Source organism: Drosophila montana, unplaced genomic scaffold, assembly GCF_035044405.1.
Source record: "Drosophila montana isolate Dmon_TW-CO22-7 unplaced genomic scaffold, ASM3504440v1 contig_1455_1, whole genome shotgun sequence".
NCBI lineage: Eukaryota > Metazoa > Arthropoda > Insecta > Diptera > Drosophilidae > Drosophila > Drosophila montana.
This window is the reverse complement of record NW_026996406.1, coordinates 2,118,768-2,140,347: the sequence shown is the minus strand read 5'-3', so window position 1 is coordinate 2,140,347 and position 21,580 is coordinate 2,118,768. Positions and strand designations below refer to the sequence as shown.

Genomic DNA, 21,580 nt, shown 5'->3' with positions numbered 1-21,580 from the left:
CCTAGTCGTGTACTCCCAACTGATGCACTCCTGTTTGATTGATAAATATGAAGCATGGAGTATTTATAGAGTTCGCATCACGCTGTTTTCAGGGTATACCATAGTCGGGCACACCCAACTGTTCCAAATTTACAGAGTGTTGGACATTGAGATTATGTGTACATATATATTTATGAAGCCTGGAATATGTTGAGCATTTGCTTGGCGCTGTTTGCAGGGTATCTACCAGTCGTGCACTCCCCACTGTTCCACTCTTCCTTATTTGATTCACTGTAAACTCGAGTCGCGCTTAAGATTGTAGCATTATCATTTTTATTGGGCTTTCTATTTATATAGTTAATTAATTAATTCACATATTTCTTTTTTGTTTTTTTCACATTTTCTTCATACTTGCTTTCATACTCATCAACATGATCGGGCATTCGGAGCCGGAGTCGATTAGCTTAATAGATACTCCTCTCGTGCCGTTTGTAATACATTTTACATAAAGGTTAAGCATACACAAATACATACACATAAATCATTTCATTTCATTTCATTTCGGTTTTGTTTTCTTCTTATCAAAAATCATAAACACAAATTCATTCGGAAGCGTTAAAACTAAATTCAGAATTGTTCGAACTACTTTCTGCTTGTTTAGAGTTTAGTTTTTTAGAGTACAAATAAATAATAAGTGTGTTTAAATAATTAATTGTTAAGGCTACGTTAGTAAAATGTTTTAATTTATACATTTCTTTATACTCTTCGTTTTTTTTTGTAAGTTTCTGTAAACTTTTGTCATTTTTTGTTGTTTCTTTTTTGCATATTCATTTTGAAAACTTTTTATTGCATTTTTTGGTATTTATTTTATATTTTTTTTTTTTGAGTTTTCTCTTTTTTCTTCCAGTGTAAATTGAAACTGTGAACATTAAAAACTACGCATTTACACGGCATTTAAATTTTTTTTTTTCTTTTTACACAATTCTAATTTTTAATTTTTTTTTCTCTTTATTTAAATGTTTTTTTTCTTTGTAGTTGCTAAAATTTTGATATTTTTGTGGCTTTGTTTTTAAATGTTTTTTTTTGTTTTGGTATTTTTTGTGTTCTCTGTTTTTTTTTTTGGCAATTTAAAATACTAATTAAAAGTTTTGCGCGTTGCCAGCGCGCTTTTTTTTTATTATTTTTATTTTTTTTCTTTTGCCATGATTGTTTGAAGAGAGCCAGTTTGCTTGTTGGGAGGCGGCTGGTTGGAGAGGGGGGAGGGGGCGTGTCTGCCGCCCACTAGCAGCACTTGCGATTGTTGTTGGCGCCGCTGAGCAGCTTGCAGTGCTGCATATCGGAGCGGCGCGACCTCTGACCCTTGGCCTGAATGTCGCGCACCTTGTTGGCGCGCTTCATGGCGCTGCGGCAGAGCTGCTGACGCTGCTTCTTGTTGTGGCTCTGCGGAGAGAGAGAGAGAGATTAGAGATAGGCTCCAGTCGAGTCCAGTTTGGGCTACTCACCTTCTGGCTTTGACGAGCCAGCGTCTGCTGCTTCAACTTCTCCGCCGCATGGCGATCGAAGTATGCGTTGTGGTTCCGCGGCGCCTGCTGCGCCTGCTGCTGCTGCTGGACCACAGCTGAGACCGGAGCTGGCTCTGGCTCTGGCTCCGCTGAGCCGAGATCAAGATTAACAAAACTTTCGGTGCCCGCCTGGCTGCTTCTAATACTATGATAAACCGACATGCTGCAGCGTCACAAAATGTAAAGAAAGAATTCGTATTAGTACAAATATCACGTATACGCCGGGGAGTGCGTGCAGTTTTTGTTTAGTTTTTGGGGTGGGGTACAACAAAGATCACCAACCTTGGATGCTCAATCAATAGATTCTCAAAGGGTGATGCTTCCATATTGATTGGCCCAATCGAGGTGAAGCATGGTGGCGGTGTTACGTACCAGGACTCCTCCATCAGCACGCCCGAGCCCAGACCCTTGCCGCCGCTGCTCTCGCTGCCGCTGGGTGAGATTGCGGCAGCTGCGACGACGACGGGCGCATATAGCGACTGGCTGACCGCATTGTCGCTGTCGTCCGGCACAGTTCGGGGCGGGCTGAGGGTCGAGATGCTCAGCGTGCGTGCGGCACGCGTGCGCTGTAAATGATTGCGCTGCTGCTGCGGCCGCGGTCCGCTGTACAAGGAATGCGAATTGATGTGCTGGCGCCGGCGCGTTGTAGCTGCTGCGGTAACAGCTGCACCGCTACCGCTCGGCGCCGCCTTCGACACAGAGAGCTCCTCCTCGGAGTCGCTGCGCGGCAGCGAATCGTCCTCCTCGTCTGCAAGACACAAAATGTACATAAATAAGAGCGATAAGACTGCAATCCTCAAAAGAAAGCAAAAGACTCGAGAATTGAGCAATTAAAGCCTGGAGGTATTCATTCAAACGAGGTTCGATCTGCTCGAGCAGCTGCAACATGTTTGAGGCACAAATTAAACATTCATATTATTAGATCGCAGCAGAAATGCTATAAGAATGCAATCCTCAAAAGAAAGCAAAAGACTCGGGAATTGAGCAATTAAACAATTCCCAAGCCTGGAGATATTCATTCAAACGAGGTTCGATCTGTTCGAGCAGCTGCAACATGTTTGAGCTAACGGTTTGAGTCACAAATTGGACATTCATATTATTAGATCGCAGCAGAAATGCGATAAGACTGCAATCCTCAAAATACTCGCGACTTGAGCTAAACATTGTACTAATAAACGATTCCCAAGCCTGGAGATATTGATTCAAACGAGGTTCGATCTGCTCGAGTAGCTGCAACATGTTCGAGCTAACGGTTTGAGTCAATACAAGTATGCACGTTTAGCTTGAACATAACCGAAATAGAGTCAGTTTAGCTCGAGCTTACTCTTTCGATTGAACCTCAATTTGTGTGCAACTCGAACAGCTCGAGCTTAAATTGTTCGAGTATCCGAAACATATTACGGTTAACTCACCTTCTTTTTCGACAATATACCATTCGTCCTCGTTGAAGTCGTCCTCGATGACGCACTCGCCGTTGGGTGTCAGTAGCTTCGTTAGAGTCGGCGGCTGCTTGCGTTGTCCGCCCTGCTGCTGCTGCTGCTGCTGCTGTTGGAGCTGCTGCTGGTATCGCTGCCTGCCACGCCTATTCTTGGCGCCGCCTCGCTTGCCGTTGCTCAGACGGACAGTGCCACGATTGTTGCCCGCTACGGATGGGGTCGTTGAGGTCACCTCAATTACATCGCCCACAGGCTGATCGTTGCCCGAATCGTTGGCGTTGGTCTGGACAGGATTCGCTTGGCTTGGATTGGTTGACTCGGACGTTGGCTGCGCTCCAAATAGAAACGTTGCGAGACTGCTAAACATTATACAAAGCGAGCGGAGCTGGCTGTGATTGAGTGCTTGATTGATTGTTTGATTGATTGATTGATTGATTGATTGCTTGATATTGCTTATCGGTTTTGAGATCAATATGTTGTGCTTGCTAGAGATTGCTTTAATGGTGCTTTGTTAATTAGATTTGTTTATGTTTTTTTTTTGTTATTTATTTTGTTATTTATTTTGTTGCTCAGTCTTTTATTCCTTTGGACGCGGCGTCTTTTTGCTGCGTTCCGTTTTGTCTTTGTCTGAAAGCAAAAAAAGCGAATTGATAGCAATTTTTTTTTTTAATTAACAAATTGCGTAATCCACACACACACACACCCGCACACCCGCACACCCTGCTTTAATCAACTAAGTTGTGTGTGGGCTACTTGATATTTATTGAATTCCACTTCGTTTTTTTATTGAGCTGGCAATTAAAATTTGCTCTTGGCTCGATTTCAATTGAATTACGTTTTGCCAAATGCGAAAGTGAAATTCGAAATTCGCAATTCGAAATGGAAATCAGTTGCCAATTACTTTGATTACACTAATTACCTTTTTTTCCACTGTGGAAAAATGCGAATTTTCAGTTGCGTTTTATACCCTATAAAACAGGAGAGAAAACCAAATTGGGGCATATTGCTGCTCAAATATATCATGCATTCGATTGAGCAGCTTATTTTTTAATTTTTCATTTAAATATTTAAACGAATTTTTGGAAATCTTTTCTTTTCGATGTCTTTCCCCATTTTCAGCATATCTCTGTCCATATAACATCTAGATACTCTACATTTTCTCTATATCTCATCTAGTCTACCCTCATCAAAAATATCTCTACTTCCCTTCACCCAAATTTGACAGCCTGTTGTTCTTTACAGGGCATCTGCTAGTCGAGCACTCTGAATTGCACTTCGCGTTGACCTGCCATCGAACAGTTTGACAAGCACTGTGTGCTGACAGCTATATTTTGCCTCTATAGTATGTCATAAACGCGACGCTGCACAGCCCATTAAGTTGCCAACTTGATAGCTAGATGCGGTCCCCGCCCCCGCCCCCGCCACGCCCCGTTACGCCCTCGTCTCAGCCTCGCCTCAGCTGTGCATGCGGCGAGCATATGATCAAGGCAATTATATATAAGCACACACACACACACATGCGCACATGCATAACATTTAAATTGAGCGCACGTCATGAGAAATGCTTAAAAGTATCTCTATCTCTCAATTTGTATCTGTATCTATGTACACTGTAACTGTATATCGAGCTGCGTTTTTGTGTGTTAGGGTATTATAATTTGTTCTTTAAATGTGTAATGCTTGGTAGAAGATATCTTCGTCCCCAGTTATATATATATATATATATATATATGTTCTCGATCAGCATCAACAGTCGAGTTGATATATCTATCTATTTCTATGGCAACTATTCTCTATAGTTTTAAAACTATCTTGATGAAACTCTGAACAGTTTTGTCTATCTGCTCTAGGCAGTATATATATTTTCGAACGGAATGGATCGGACCACTATATCATATAGCTGCCATAGGATCAAACTTTCTAAAACTAAGTTTTTGTATAACAAACGTTTTTTGTTTCCCGAGATATCTTGAACAAACTAGGAACAAGTTCACAATTATCAACCGAAGCTTCACTTTATCGGATTACTATATTTATATATATATATTTAAATCTATAGGAAAGATCTTTTTCTCTTTCAGGCTATCTAAAGCAAACCCAGCTCTTATCTCTTATCAGCCTTATGTCTGGCAGGGTATTCAGTCTTCGGCCTGGCGAAACCTCTCGCATGTTTTGTGTTTGTTTTGCTGTTGCTTCTTTGCTGCCACTTTGCCATTTGAATTGCTCTCAAAACGTTTCTGTTGCCAGCTTCAAATGATAATCAAAACTGTGCCAATGGGCAAATGCAAAATGATGGCTCTAGTTTATGGCGATTATCTGTGAAACTGTGACTGTCGAAGCCGTCAAATAAACACACACACACACAGAGAGAGAGACATGGCCAAAACAAAGCAAGACTCAACACAAATCCAATTGCACTCGGCTGCAATTTACAAGTTGACCGCAAAACGAAGCACACGAAGCAGCTAAATAACCAACTCTAGGCTCTCTAGGTTCGCCGTGCGGGCAAGTGAAATCCGCAGAGACACAAAAAATAAAAAAAACCAAGACTTAGTTCAGCTACTAAGTTTAGTCGGAGCTCGCAAACGTGCGACAATTTGCGCAGTCAAATGTCAGCGAAAGTTGACCAAAAGGATTTGATTCGACACAGCGAGAAATGTTTGCAAATACCCTTACAGAGGGTATTCGACTTTTGCCAGCAAATTGGGCAAGGCATAGATTAAATTTCTTATATAGTGTTTCTATTGGGGATGAGTAGATCAGTAGAACGAGTTATCTTAATCAATTTACCTATAAAAATGTATCTATAGAAAAAATCTCTGATAAATTCCTTTTCGAATCGAACCGAGCCGAGAGTGTATTCAACTTTTGGCAGAAAATGAAGAAGGCTTTGAATACAATTTCTGTTAGGGTATATGTATTATCTATCAATAGATAGAATTATCTTAAACAATTTACCTATAAACATGTATCTATACGAAGAATCTCTAATAAATTCCTTTCCGAAATGAATCTGATCTTAAGGCAGGAAGCTGTTTCGAACCGTGGAATCGAACCAAATACATTTTTTGTCTATATATCTGCCAGACTATTTATTTAGACGTCGGTAAACCAAAGAATACTATTATATCTTATACTTAGTCAGCTTTGCTTTGCTAGAACTAATAGCATCAGCTATGGCTAATACTCGTTTACAGTCACAGTCGTAAGTATTTGGTCAGTTGTATACTTGTGCACAAATATAAATTCACATGTAAATCTTGGTATTATATCATAATATGCCACATATTATATATATCTTTCTGGTATTTTAATATCTGGTATTATATCACTATAAACCAGTTATTATATATCTGCCAGCACAAGTCAACTGTTTGCAATTTTTAACATGCATACTTCAAATATGCACTCTATATTTATTAAATATGCAGGCATATATATAATATGTTTTGGGCAGCTGCATTTCGTGCTGGCATATTAAATACGAACACGTTCCAAATCAAACTGCGTCTCAAACATTGGCTTCTACTTTTGTTTTGACATAAACGAAGTAAATCAAACAATTGATAAGACCCTGTGGGGTGTGAGCTAAACAAAGGCAATGACTGCAGGCGCATAAATAAGTATATTTATATATATATATTATATATATATATGTAGATCACTCTTACTTGTTTTCAATAATAACAAATGAAATAAGCAAATAACAAATTGAAAATTTTAATTGAATTTGAACCAGCCACCTCACGTTTGCTGGTTCAACGCTCCCTAACTTGGATGTAGTCAGTCAGTCAGTTAGTCAGAGCAAACTATATAATAAAGATGTATATGCCAGTTGAATTTGAACCAGCCACCCCACGTTTGCTGGTTCAACGCGCCCTAACTTAGTTGTAGTCAGTCAGTCAGTTAGTCAGGGCAAACTATTTAATCTATAAAGAAGTATTTAACAGTTGAATTTGAGCCAGCCACCTCACGTTTGCTGGTTCAACGTGCCCTCACTTGGTAGAAAGCTGCGTCTCAACTGTCGATTCAAAAGATTTAGCAGCTTTAGCAAATATTTCCCAGCTAGAAACTATTTGATATATATAGCTGTATATACTCTATATATACTCTATATATACTCTATATATATATATGCTTGATTTTCACTTTTGTCAGCTGTGTCTGTTTGCAGAGACGTAACCTTGACCATGTAAATGATTTGCCAGCTAGCTAAAAGTGCGCTCATATATAGCGCATGACATCAAAATGGCAATTGTCTTGGCTTTACTAAGACTATATATATATATATATATCTATATACGAGTAGATACAGTATCTAGCGTTTATTTTCGCGAACGACCTTGATCGATGGTTGCCCGCGCTTATATAAGTCTATGTACAATGTATCTATATGTCTATATGGTATCTATATATCGGAAACAGCTTTTGCAGGATTAACTTCTATTGATAAGTTTTTTTTAGTTCATTTTGCCAACTCATTTCGACACGATAAGGCCACGAGCCAGACGAGCTGACTAGACAGCGACAAGAACTAAATTCTAAACAAAATATAATAATATTATATATATTATAATAATAATAAATAGGCATGTGTTATAGCTAAAGTCTGTGGCGTGTGCACAGTCGAGAGTTCAGGCAATGATTAACTCATGGGGGAGGCTGTGCATGCAAATGGGGCTGAGGCTGGCTCTAGTCTAATGAACTTGAACTAATTGACTGTGGCTGGGGTAATACGTAATAGCTGGCGATTGACTGATTGTCCGAATAGCTGGAATACACTCAGAGAAAAGGCGAGGGTTCGCAAGAGAACTCAAAGTTCAAAGAACTATTTTAAATAATTAAATTGTGTGAATATTATTGTTGCTTGAGTTGGAATACACTCAGAAAAAAACAGAGAATTCTCAAGAGAACTCTCCAAAGAATTCTCAAGAGAATTCTCCAGTTCAAATAACTATTTTAAATAATTTAATTGTGTATATATTCTTCTTAATTGAAATTAAGATACGTAAAAGAAATTTTCTAAGTGGAAGCAAAAAATATCTGAAAATTTTCAGCTAGAGAAAAATAGCGCAAAAATGAAAGTAAATTTCTTAAATTAATTCATTTTGTTATTAAATAGAGAAAACACTTCGAATGCTAACTGGGCTGAACCTTGAACAAGTTTGAACTTAAATTCCTAAATTGCTTCGCTTAACTTTTCGCCAAAATGAAAAAACAGAATTTCCCCCGTTTTCTCAGTTGCTGCTGATTTTCGTTATGCATGGCAATAAAATGGCGATTTCGACAGCAAATTAAATTTAATTATCAATTGGCCAACTCAGCGACGATAAGCAAACAAAGCGTTATACTAGATGCATTAGGTAGCTAAAGCTTTTCAGGTACATTGCGCCCACACATAAAAAGCGAAACGAAGAAAAAAAAAACAAAAACTAGACGCGTATCAGTTAACGTATCTAACAAGTTTAAAGCTTTAAGCGGCCTTTGTTTAGGCTCTTTGTTTAACATGTATATATATATATATATATTTTGATTTTTATGACGCTTCAAACTGCAATTAGAAAACTGCAAAAAAAAAGAGAGGCAACCGCAAGGCGCATAATAATAATTAGAATTATGCAATAAGTGCGCACACAGAGACGACGCTGACGTCATTCACGACCTTGGCGTGTACCAAAAAAAAAACAAAATAAAACAAATAAATATGTAAGTAGAAAATGCATCTAATTAGCACGGTGGGTGGGCACCTGGCATCAGCTGTTCGCTCACCTGGTTTGTGGAGAGTAGCACTTTTTTTTTTTTTTTGTATAAATTTAGCTGCGTTTGCGATTTAAAGCTTGTTGCGAATCAAACGAATAGCCAAAAAAGATACAGATACACAGAGAGAGACACAGATACACAGATACAGATACGGATACGTATACGGGGCAAGAGCAACTGCAGATACTGCAAAGTCGACACTCGTTTGCCAACTGAAAACCACAGCGCGCTGAACGGAAGCGTATTTGAATTTCAAAAGAACAAAAGCTACAACTGCGTGTGTGTGTGTGTGCGAGAGTGTACAAGCTGTAAATGTGTCTGTATTTGTATTTGTAGCTGTGTCTGCGGCAGCTGCAGCTTAGTTCAAATTTATTTTTGTTTTTTTCTCCTTTTTGGCTTTACACAATTTATCAACACTTTGGCTTTATCTTAAGCATCGTTTTTATCTTAACCGTTGCATTAGCTATTTACCTAAGTATGTGTGTGCGTGCCTGTGTGTACGTGTGTGCGTATGTATTTGTTTCACTTTTCTTTGCTGCACTTTGCTGTGCTTCGTCGCGTTGCGTTTGCTTTCAAATATCAAAGGCGAATGTCAACGGGACAGCAGCAGCAGCAGCAGCAGCTGCTGCTCAGCGCCAGTTCAAGCCGCGCTGCCGCTGCGCTGCTGCTGTCAGGCAGAGAGCGAGCCAGAGAGGCAGAGCGCACGAGAGAGAGAGAGCGAGAGCGAGAGAGCGCGCGATCGTGCGAGCGTATCTAAGCACATAATTATGTATTTTTTTAAAACGCAAAAAAAGCGACGCCACAAATACACAAGCACACACACACACACACACTTGGTGCTGATGAGTGTCGGTTGCTGCGACGCACAGTGGGGCGAGGGGCGGATTTTCAGCTGGTAAACAAAAGCACAGCAGAGCCAAATTTATGCTACACGAGCGAGCAGCTGAGCAGCCGCCGATCATATGCGCAGCTCGTGTTATTTTGTTTACCAACAAATGACGCGCTCTCACTCTAGCTGTCTCTCTCGCTCACTCGCTCACTCACTCACGCTCTCTCTAATAATTGTGCCCCCTCCCCCTCTCACTCACTCTTTATATGTATACACTTGTGTGTATTTCGTTTAGCTTTTGGCACTGTGCTCAGCGATCAGCTGCGCTGACGTTTGCGCACTGACACACTTTTTTGTGCCGCCCCGCCCCGACTGTTACCCCCCCCCCCCCCCACCCACCCACCTCCGCAACCGTTGTTAGTTTTGTGTATCTCGCAGATACTTTTCCTATAGCCGCCAGACCAAGTGGCTCAGCGTCTGTTGTTTGCTTTTGTAGTTTGTGACTAAGCACTTGGAGAGCGCCACACAAAAGAGCTGCCCAATGTATATTTCTTCTTCTTCTTCTTGTTTTTTTTTCGCTGCGTCTGCTCAAAGTTCAATCTATATAGTTTTTTTTGTATAGACACAATCTAAAATGCCAAGTCACGGTTGGAACAAGTCGCACAATCATTCGAATTCGCATAAAAAAAACATGGGGAATATAACATTAAAAAACGAAGAAGAAGCATAAAGTCAGACATCGACGGCATTCTAATTAACTGAAATATATGTGTGTATATATGGCAAATGTATCAATTTAACAATAGATTTATTTCGCAAGAGTTAAGCGATATGCGACTAACAATCAGATGCTTGACTGTACCTGGCTTGCAGAAATGTGTGTAGATATAATCAAATAATTATTGAAAATTGTAACAAGAAGATAGCTTGTAAAGATAATAAAACTTTTTTAACTTTCTTTTTAGTTTAGATTGTTTGATTTGTTGCTAAAGAATTATTTACCAGCTTCTTTCTGGTTGATATGAAAAGTAATATTAATAATATTTATAAAAATAGGAAGGATGCGGGCTCGAATCCCAGACCAGTGCTGCTTGTAAAATAAATAAAAATAAACCAAATAAATATTATACTATTCTAAACAGCTTTTATATAAATATAGTCAAAATACTTTCTATTGTGCTAAGTCTAAAATACATCCATACATTGGCTTGGGATTCGAACCCTGAAAAATCGTTGTTTATTAGAACGTATTCACTGGATTGGACAGCTCATCTATGAAGAACTGAATTTATGCATATTATAATAAGAGAAATGTCAAATTGTTGAATACATAAAACTTAACTTCTTTAATTGAAATTCCACTTGAATTCGCTTTAATTTCTTTCTTCTTTAGCCCGCGTTATATAACTTTTTCGGCAGCCCACATAAATAACAAAATATTTTCTATAAACAATCGAGCACTTTCATTATTAGAACAACAGCCCATAGCTCGCCTGCACAAAAGCTTTCACATTTTGATAAACATATACATATACATATATTCGATAATATATTGTATATATATGTTGGCAGAAAGCTGCACAACCTCGCGGCCAGGTTCAAGGTGATTTTGTTTGCAGCTCTTTTTGCTTTAATTTCTTTCTTTTTTTTTTTATATTTTTAGACATTTTATCATGCAACAGCTGACGGAACGAAGAGGCCAACAAATTGGTTTGGCCAAAACGACAACAAGAGCGACAACTTGTGGCTATCAACAAGTAAAAGTGCTCTAGTCGAAGGTGAACGACTAGCAGATACCCCTTAGCAAGCAAGCACTCCGACTTTCTACTAAATGTACATACACATAAAAGCACACAAACAAACGCACGCACTCTTCTTCTTCCCTTTGATAACATTATGCTAGGGAAACCCAATCTCTATTAACTTCGGCATTTATAGTCCGATCGTTATGATATTTTCAGGGCTAAGTTATGACAACCAAATGTGTGTGTATACCAAAGCACAAGGCTCTACTCCTCATAGTCTTCGAGTTAGGCTCAGAAATCCATGTCTTAAAATCTGTACTTATCGATATTATGAAAGTATAAGGAGACATTAACTTGTCTTATATAATAACATGGAAAAATCATATCACATTGACTCAACCCCCCATCCCAATCAGGAATATATATATTCTCCTTGTATCAACCTGTTACATTCCTTTGCAAAAAACAAAAACAACCCATTTTCAATGGGTATAAAAAGTAGCTGACGCAAAAGACAAGAGCGGGCGACAACAGATTGAGCTGCAGAGCCTCAAACGTATGTCTAGATGTATATATGTGGGTATATCTGTGGATCTTGTGATTTTTCAGTTCGCACGCGCGATAGTTGGTTATAAACAAAAAGCAAGAAATGTGCCACTGCGTAGAGAAATCGACTGATGTGTAAACAAACATTGGCGTCATTGCATAAAATGATATAAACAAATTATGTGGAAAAAAAGGTACAGCAATAAATATATGAAGAAGGTATAAACAACACTTAAAACTCAAATAAACAACAACAGAATTGTCGGAATTTCTAATACAATATGTTGTTGTTTTTTTTTGGGGGGGACCCTGCACTCTATCTAATCATTCGGCTTGTTTACTGATAAACATACCGCCAGGCTGCGAGCTACAGTAGCTGCCGTAGTAGCAGGGCAGACCCATAAATAATTGTTTGCATCTATGCTCAGAGTCTGACAACGAAATGTTTGCCCATTTCCAAACAAAGGCGGCTCATCAAAAGGGCATAACTCAGTCCAAATCCAATCAAATCGCGTGACCCCAAAACCCAACCCAACCCAACCCCGCCCACCCTTTTGAACCGCCCACCAACTGCGCATAGCTGGAGGCAAATGCGCAGTTTGACAAACAAAAAAAGCGAACTTCAGCCAGATGCGACATTAAATCAAATGTCGAAGTGACCCAGAAAGAAATACTCTCCGATGCGCAAGCTGAAATTTAATGCGACACTTATGGAATAGAAGAGAAAATATGCAAAAAGTATAGAGGAGAAGACTCAATACCCTTTCAAAAATATATACAGTATGGAATGTATATTATCATGGAATAGTACAGCAGATGTACGACAAAGTGAACCCCCTTTCAGTGTTACTCACAGCTGATGTACAAGTGATTGACTCTACTTCCAAGCAGATGTACAGCAGATGTAAGGTCATTTTTAGAAAGTAAAGAAAACATTGAATAGCCTATCAATCATGGTATAGAAAAGAAAAGATTGAGCAAACCTTTCAATATTACTTAGAGCTGATGTACAACTGATTGACTGCTCTTTGAAGCATATGTACATATAAAGAAGATTGAATGCACTTTCAATATGATGTACAACTGATGTACAACTATTATAGTAAAGTATTAAGACAATGATTGACGAAAAGGAAAATGATGTAGTTATGGTATGTAGAGAAAGATTGAATACCCTTCCAAAATAATATGCAGCTGCTGTAAGACAATAGTGCAGAGAAGAAGATTGAAAAAGCCTATCAAAATGACATGAATTATAATATAGAATAGAGAATATTATAGTATTAAACAGAGAAAGTGATTGACCGCACCTTCAAGCATATATAAAGTTGATGTACGATTATTATAGATAAGTGTAGGAAATATGGTTGTATACACTTTTAAGAAGATGAGCGGAAATTGGTTTTTAGTACACAAACAAAGATAAAGACCCCTTTTTAAAATATACACAGCAGATGTACGACAATCAATCAATCAAAATTAGTATAAAGAAGATTAAATAACCTTTTTATAATATCATAGAACAACCGTACATCAGCTGTTTATATTTTTGGAAAGATATTCAATCTTCTTCTCTATCACTTAAAATATTTCATATAATGTACATATGATGTACGAAAATGATGGAAGTGTTGTGAATAAGATTGAATGCCCTTTAATTATAGGGTACAGCAGATGTGCGATATATTCCTACAGCCGCAATGCGTACAGGGTATAATAAGCATACTTAAAATTGAATGCTATCGATCCACTTTCTACACACACACACCCACACACACACACACAACACACACACTGGGGGTATTACTGCTCGTAAAATCAAATTCAATTGCAAAGCTTTCGCCTGGGCATGACGCAAGCGTTGCGCCAGCTTTGATGTCTCCGTCCATGTTCGACACTTGTTCCGAGATTGAATATTACGAATTCTGGACTGTCAATGTGTGTGTGTGTGCGTGTGTGTGTGTGGCAAGCCTTTGGCAAGCTCTTTGTGTGCTCGGGCTTATCAGGTGATCGCAGATAAATGCGCCCAGGCAGGTTTCGCATGCGGGCATTATATAGAAGTATATGTATACTGGGATTATTTAATATATATACATATATATATATATGTATGTGAGTCCGACTGTCTGTCTTAACAGGCTAATAACTGGCATTTGAATGAGTTTTTTATTGTACATATATAAAATGCATATTTAATAACGCGTAATTTCAATTGATAATGCGTCGCAGTTGATATTTTTAGGCAATTCTTCTTGTTTTTTTTTTGCCTGAGCGTCGCATTTATTTTATCACTTTGTTTATCAGCCCCAAAAGCGAGTGCTCTCTGCATATTTGCGTATGTGTATTTATATATATATATATATATATATATATATATATATATGTATATATATGTATTTATGTCCATGTTCAAGTCCATGTCCATGTCCATGCTGTATGGCTCGGCCAGTGGGTCAGTCGTCAGTCGTCAATCTATGGTCAACATTGCCAGTCAATCAATCCGACTGCGGCAGCGACTGCGGCAGCGACTGAGGCAGCGACTGAGGCAGCGGCATCGTGACGAAGGCAATTTAAATATTCAGGCGTCGTAGTTGATTTGGCTGACAATTAAAGGCCGCACGAGCAATGCCCTCCTAGTAAAAATACTACTATTTACTATATATTTAAATATAGGGTATATATCTGCAGATGAAATTGTCTATTATTATTATCATTCAACAATTAGCTTGATTCCACGAATCCCAGACTAATGCTGCCTGAGGCGAACTCAAATTTTAGAAATTTATTTTGTTTTTCGCTTCACAAAGCTTCGAACTTAGTGAGAATCTGGCCAGGAATATAAGTATTATATAGTTTAAAGTCAAGGCATTATATCTAATATTCAATCTGAAGCTAACTTGAGCTTTGGAAAAATATTTAATTTTTCATCTTTGAACCGTAAACTCACTGCGCTACTCGAGGATCTGCCCAGAAAATTATTATATAGCTTATAATCGGGGCATTAAATCTTATATTAAATCTGAAGCTTAATCAAATCTTGGCAAAATATTTTGTTTTCCCTCCTCAAGGGAGGGAAAGTGCAAACTGCGTTAAGTATCTGCCCAGAAATAGTTTATATAGCCTAAGGTTATGATATATCAAGACACAAAAACTTATATTAAATCTGAAGGTAACTTAAATTTAAGCAAAATATTTTGTCTTTAGATCCCTTTACTGCACTAGGAAAAGCCCAGGAAAAACAAAAGATTAAAACTATGATATGATTATTAAATATTAATAAAAATCTGAAATTAACTTCAATTTGATTGAAGTCTGTTTCACTCTACCTTCAATTTTAGCAAAATATTTTGTTTTCATGGTCCTTTGAACCCTAAACTTAGTGTAAACTTAGTTCCTGGCCTAAGTAAGAACCTGTCAAGGATTCAAATTATATATCAAGGCATAGAATCGAGTTTCCTTCAAATAGAATGTGTACTGCATAACTATGTGGAATAATAAGAGTTATTATTTATATTCCTCTTTTCTATATATGTGTTATAGCAAAAAAGCCAGCTCCTCGACCTCCACTTCTACCCCTTGCCAAGGAACCTGCTCCTTGACCCCTGTCCCTGAGCTGTAAGCTGTTACAGTTGCAGGGGCTAAAAATATTTTATACCGCAGTTGGTTACTGGGCTCAGCTCTTGTTGTTGTTGTAGCTCTTGTTGTTGTTGTTGTTGTTGTTGTTGTTGTAGCTCTTGTTGTTGTTGTTGTTGTTGTTACAGCCTTCTGCTCGAATCACGCAGCGAGCGCGTGTCGCCCAACACGCTTACCTCCCCCCAACAGGGCGCACTCTCACCCATTTCCCCGCTCACGGTCACTCTCTCTCCCTCCCTCCCTCCCTCTCTCGCGCTCTCCCTCTCTCCCGCTCTCTTTCCCGCTCTCCCGCTCTGTAACCTTTTTTGCTGCCACCCTCTGTTAGCGCATTGGCATTTTGTTTACAAACAAATTGCCAGTTGCTGTGTTTGACCTGCGCAGTGCTCAACTTTCTGCACGCACACACATACATCTATAAAGTATATATATGTATATATATATGTTTATGCCATGCCCATACAATGAGTTTTCACTGCAATTATGTGTATGCCTATCCATGTGTGTGTGTGTGTAAGGTAACAACTTCCGTTTGGGGTAAAAGTAGGCCGCCCTCCCGAAAATAAACTTCTGCAGCTCTGCCTCTTTTTTTGTTGGGGTCACCTTAGCTATTTGTAGGCTTACTTATTTTGGATGCCTAAATTTGAGTAACCTTTCATTTTGGGCGATCGATTCGCTGCAAATAAACTAGGTGGGGGAGGGGGAGGGGGGAGGAGAGAAAGGGGGGGTTAGAGCTGCGCAGTTGAGCGACTGTCAATTGCAGCCAGAAGGGGTCTACCTGGGCGCAGGTCCCCCCCCTCCCTTTCGCTGATATGTGAAATTGTGACGTCATAAAGAAGTTGACATTTGAGCTGTAGAGATATCTATGACAGATACGGGGTCTAAGCGCGGTTTTTCCCTGCGCTGACGAAAATTCACTTTCGTTTCAGCCTTTTGTTGTTGATGTCATAAATTAGCTGGGAAATTGGCTGGGAAAAAAAGGATCTGCCTGACGTCGATGCCAGGCACCAGGAAAAGGCAAACGAAACCCAAAACAGAGCACTTGATGCCTTTGTTTGTTGTGCGTGTGTAAGTGTGTGTGTGACAGTGTGTGTGAGCGACTGACAGATACGCATAAGTACAGATACATTACACAGATACAATAATAAGTAAAAACATTGCAATTGGCTGTCTATACCGACTGTGGCATACTCTGTTAGCAGTTTTCCTAATGCTGACTGTCAAACTGTAATTCGAAGATAGTGACTTTCAAACTGTGACACAAGAAACTATATCATATGAGATGAAAGTTTCTTTTTGGTTCGATCTGTAAAGAAAATTCATGTAAAACCTAATTTAAATTTGGACTATGACTTTCAAACTGTGGAATATATGTACTTTCGGCCCTATGGCTCTACTTCGTTGGTAACTCTAAAACTGTAATGCGAAGACAGTGACTTTCAAACGGTTTCATATAAAAAAACTTAGCATTTGGTTGGGGAAAATCGGAAGGAAAGTGTATCATAAAAAACTGTCTAAGATATGTGTTGATTTTCGCTATTAACTCTAAAACTGTTATTTGAAGGCAATGAATTTCAAACCGTGACTTAAGTAAATATACAATTTGACCAAAACATTTTTGGCATGATTTGCAAAGAGTATTATATGTAACTCCCAAAATGTTGACTATGACTTTCAAACTGTGAAAGATATGGATTCCCGATATGTGCCCATATTATATTAGGCGTGGCTTAAAGTCTAAGGCATATATATTTACTTAGCTAAGAGAAAAGTCATGCTCAAAACCAATATACCCTTTTTGGCACTTTGTGAGCAGGGTATAAAAAGTCGCTGACTAACTTCCGAATAATTGTTTGTATATTACACAGGGGCATAGGGTCGGTCCGCAATGCGTGCCATTTTGCGATTAGCTGACACAAGAGTCGCCTGGACAGGGGCTACCTGTCATGATGTTGGTTTTGTTGTTGCGGTTGTTTGGCCCGCACAGGTAAGATGGTCAAACTGCCGCGTCAGTAGCGACTGCGCTAATGAAAGCAACTAATGCGCCCTAATGATGACTTAATTGTTGTTTAGCTGACTTTCTATGTCAAGCCCAAGGGTATAATCGTGGCACGACCGGGCGACAGCAGCCCATATAAGGCAAAGACGGGTTTAAAAATAATTTACAAAGGAATTGGAAAAACTAGCCAAAAGCTACACTCGACGGAAAACCCGAAGATGTGCAAGAGGAGGATGGAAGAGAATGGAAAAATACAAGTTATGCTGAAATCAAGTAAGAATCAATCCCAATGTCAACATTTAACATTAATGTTAAATTTTAAATGAGGTTTTTTTGTTTCTTCAAAAAAACAAGTTAATTGTGCTGTAAGTAATGCCTAAATCAAGTATGAATTATTCTTAATGTCAAAATTTAACATTAATGTTAAATTTTAAATAAGGTTTTTTGTTTCATTAAAAATATAAGCAAATTGTGCTGTGAAATGTGCCTAAATCAAGTAAGAATCAATCCCAATGGCAACATTTAACATTAATGTTAAATTTTAAATATGGTTTTTTGTTTCTTTAAAAATACAAATTAATTGTGCTGTCAAATGTGCCTAAGTCAAGTATGAATCAATCCCAATGTAAACATTTAACATTAATGTTAAATTTTAAATATAGGTTTTCAGTTTCTTCAAAAACAAAAGTCAATTGTGCTGCAAAATGTGCCTAAATCAATTATAAATCAATCTTAATGTCAACATTAAACATTAATGTTAAACTGCATTACAAGCAATTCATCATAATTTTTCTGAGTGTATTTGCATTTGCTGTTACCCTTTTTGTTAGCCAATTAAAGAGCTGCCCAGCGATGCCCAAAGCCAGATTCGGCTGCAACAGCGACTGCGGCTCGTTAGTTCAAGTCCAAGTCGTGCCTGGCTGGACCACGCCAAAATCTAGCTGGCAGATACAAAACGAGTACTCGAATCAACTCGAACATGCTCACAGATACACACACACACACACACACACACACTGGAGCACATCAGCTGTTCGCTGTTGATGTTTTTTGCGACTGGCCAGACTTGATTTATTGTCGACTCGCTCTAGCCCCAAACAGCCGATGCCCAGTGGAATATTATCCAAAAATCCATCGAAAAAATAAGAAGAAGAGAAAGACAAAAGACAATGAGACGTGCCTGCAAGACCTGTTCTGATGCTTATTGTGCACTTTTGCTGCATGATTCACTTCGACGGGGACCTGTGATTGGGTTCCTATACTCGTTCACCAAGCTAAAAGAGAGTATATAGGTTTTGCGACATGGCCAAAATGTGCAGGTTGTTTGTAGAAGAAGTTCCCGATACAATCAGCAGCAGAGGCTTTATGCACTCCTCGCAGCTTTAACTAGTTGCGAATTGTAAGCGTCAAGCAATAAAAACAGCAAATCAAGCTTTGCCTTTGTCGATCTATCTATTTATTTGAATTGTTATGATTTATTTTGAAATGTGAACGAAATCTTCTTTATCTTGGATTATATCTGTTATTAGGAAAATTTTCAATAAAAAATATTCTCTGACATCAAAAACATTTTTCATTTTATGGCAATTTTTGAACTGTAGCATTTTTTTTTTTTTTGAATTTTTTCTTTGAACTGCGAACGGGTATCACGCAGTCGGTTACACCCGACTGCAATATGTTAACTTGTATTTTTTTTTTTGTAATGTCTTCGTATTGCCCATTGCTGGGCCCTGGTACTGCCTGCATTGTGTGTACCCTCGTCAAGCGAAAAAAAAAGAAAAATTAAAAAGAAAGAAAAGGTTGCTTCAATAATTTCTTTTTGTACTTTGTTTTTGTTTTTTGCGGTTTTTAGACTGCCGACGCTGGCTTCTGAGGCTCTTTTGATGTGCGCTTAGGCATTTATTTTATTTACGACCCACACACACACACACACACACACGCGCACAAAAATCATGTACAAATTCTTGTCTTTACCTTGGCTTTCGTCCAACAGAAAAATGCCTAAAGCGTAAAAATATGTAAAAAAAAAAAAAAGAGAGATAAATAAATAGAAAACAGGTGACAGGTCGCTTTTTCGGCCGTGTTCATTAATTGCACAGATTTGCAGGAAACGCACGAAAAGCCGCAATTAAGATGCATATCCAAGCCAAGGTGGAAACAATAACAATTAAAAAAAAAAACTTAAATGCAATTTGTCATCAAGCCAAAAGTTGAGCAGCTGACCTGCAAATGGGATGCAGAGCCGAGGCAGAGTTCACGCAGTTGATTTCCCGCAACAATCTGATAACAATCTGGTGAAAAGCTGGAAAAACGTGATGCGCCTCTAATTTATGGCCAATCGAAATAAAAAATGCCTTGACAAAAAACAAAACAAAACGAGATTCGAGTCGAGGCGAGTCGAGAGATTCGCAGCTAAAGATATGCCCTGGCTTAGAGGGTATAGAACGCATACAGAGAACTTTTGCTGACAGGCTGGACAAGTTTCTGCGAACGTTTGCGCACAGGTCAGACAGAGAAGCACAAACACACACACACACACACAAGTAAACACACACATACACACACACACACACAGAGTGTGAACTCTGCAATCAGAAGTTTTTTTCGTATTCAACTTTTTCTATACATCTTTTTTTTTATTTAGCGCTTGGCTGCACTTTTTCTATGTAAATCGTGCTTGAAACAGATTTGTAATAAATACATACAGACATGTATGTGTGTGTGTGTGCATGTAAATTTCCTAAGAAACGGGCGCTCTTCCTCTTCTGCTGCTTGCATGCCATTTTTATGTTGACTTCCGCAAAGCATTTGCCTTTGCCTTTGCTTTTGCTTTTGCTTTTACCGTTGACTTTTTCTTGTGTTTGTATTTGTGACTTCATTTGTGGGCAGTGGTGAGGGGGGGGGGGGGGGGGGGTTAATTGTGAACTTACTTTGCTGCCTGCTGCTTTATTGATCGATCCACTGCAATTGAAGGCCTTTGGCTGCGCACACAACGAACATTCACGTTTTGGGAATATTATTCACAATTTTTTTTAGCTTAAATCAATTATGATGAGTTTTTATACACACACATATATGTACATATAGATATATAGTTTGTTGTGCAGAATGTAGCTGAGGGGGTTGAGTTTTTAGTGAAGTAGAAGCAAGACGAACAACACAAACTCCGTGACGTTAGCTAACGACGACTGACGGCGAGCGAATGAAGCCAAATCCAGAGGTCTCCCACCTGGACTGCTGGCTGGCTGGCTGGCTGATTGGCTGGTGGTGTTGGTGGTGTTGGTGGCTTCTACAGCTGGGCTCGACACAGTTACCCTGTTTTGGCTGCCCAACTGCACAACACAACAAACGCTGCTGCGCCTGTGCGCGACAGATACTCACGACTGTGTATACCCTAACCCAAAAATGTTGAGCCTACTTAAATTGCCTAGATAGAATAATGAATCATCAATCATATTGGAATATCCTTACATTAGCCAAAAGTATTTTAATTTTACAATTATAAATGAACAAGAGGGGGAACTGCTAACTTTGACACGCCGAAAGTTAGACACCCTTATGGACATATGGCTTATCTAAGATATCTGGAAAAATATAAAACTTTTCCATACAAAAACTAATTTTTAAACTAATTTGTTCCTACAAGAAATACATGATATGGTTAATCCAATGTAGATAAGATTTGCCTCACGTTTAAACTCATTAATGACAAGTTTAATAAGGATTTTTTGAAAAATAAAAGAGAATAAGAGAGCGATCATTCCAAGAACAGCTATATAATATAACGGTTCGATTTGGCCTGCAAAAAAAACGTAATCATACAAAGTTTCATGACAACAGCTTTGAATAGAAGAAACTAGTTTGCAGAGAAACAGACAGATGAATATGGAGTCGACATGACTCGGATGTTGATCAGGACTATAAACACTTTACAGAGTCAGAGTTATCTATATGTAAACGTTACACACTTCATGACAAATTTGTAATGCACTCTAAAAAGTACAAAAGATTCTTCTCTTCTCGTAATCAAATAAAACATATTTGTTTATAAATAAAATATACTTGTGTATACAAAATTAATGCAATTTGGGTCG

At 38.6% G+C, this 21,580-nt stretch overlaps 1 protein-coding gene and 1 long non-coding RNA gene across 6 annotated transcripts; one reads left to right on the top strand and one right to left on the bottom strand.

Moving 5' to 3' along the window:
- Positions 1-684: 684 nt before the first annotated feature.
- Positions 685-20,612, bottom strand: TP53INP (Tumor protein p53 inducible nuclear protein). 4 transcript variants are annotated; one of them, XM_064686694.1, is made up of 5 exons: positions 20,417-20,612; positions 2,954-3,604; positions 1,824-2,289; positions 1,482-1,704; positions 685-1,419 (listed from the first exon to the last, which is right to left on the bottom strand). In XM_064686694.1, the coding sequence occupies exons 2-5, from the start codon at positions 3,342-3,344 to the stop codon at positions 1,261-1,263; spliced, it is 1,239 nt and encodes a 412-aa protein (XP_064542764.1). In that variant the 5' UTR covers positions 3,345-3,604; positions 20,417-20,612; the 3' UTR covers positions 685-1,260. The 4 variants fall into 4 exon arrangements, with proteins under 4 accessions (XP_064542764.1, XP_064542755.1, XP_064542772.1 ...); XM_064686685.1 differs by lacking the exon at positions 20,417-20,612 and adding an exon at positions 9,209-9,321; XM_064686702.1 differs by lacking the exon at positions 20,417-20,612 and adding an exon at positions 8,747-9,036 and having other exon boundaries at positions 1,914-2,289.
- On the top strand, positions 11,800-18,026 carry LOC135431590 (uncharacterized). Of its 2 annotated transcripts, none has more exons than XR_010436803.1 (3): positions 11,800-12,051; positions 17,356-17,474; positions 17,561-18,026. It is a non-coding gene; the product is annotated as an uncharacterized LOC135431590 (long non-coding RNA). The 2 variants fall into 2 exon arrangements; XR_010436802.1 differs by having other exon boundaries at positions 11,801-12,076; positions 17,561-18,025.
- Positions 20,613-21,580: the final 968 nt, after the last annotated feature.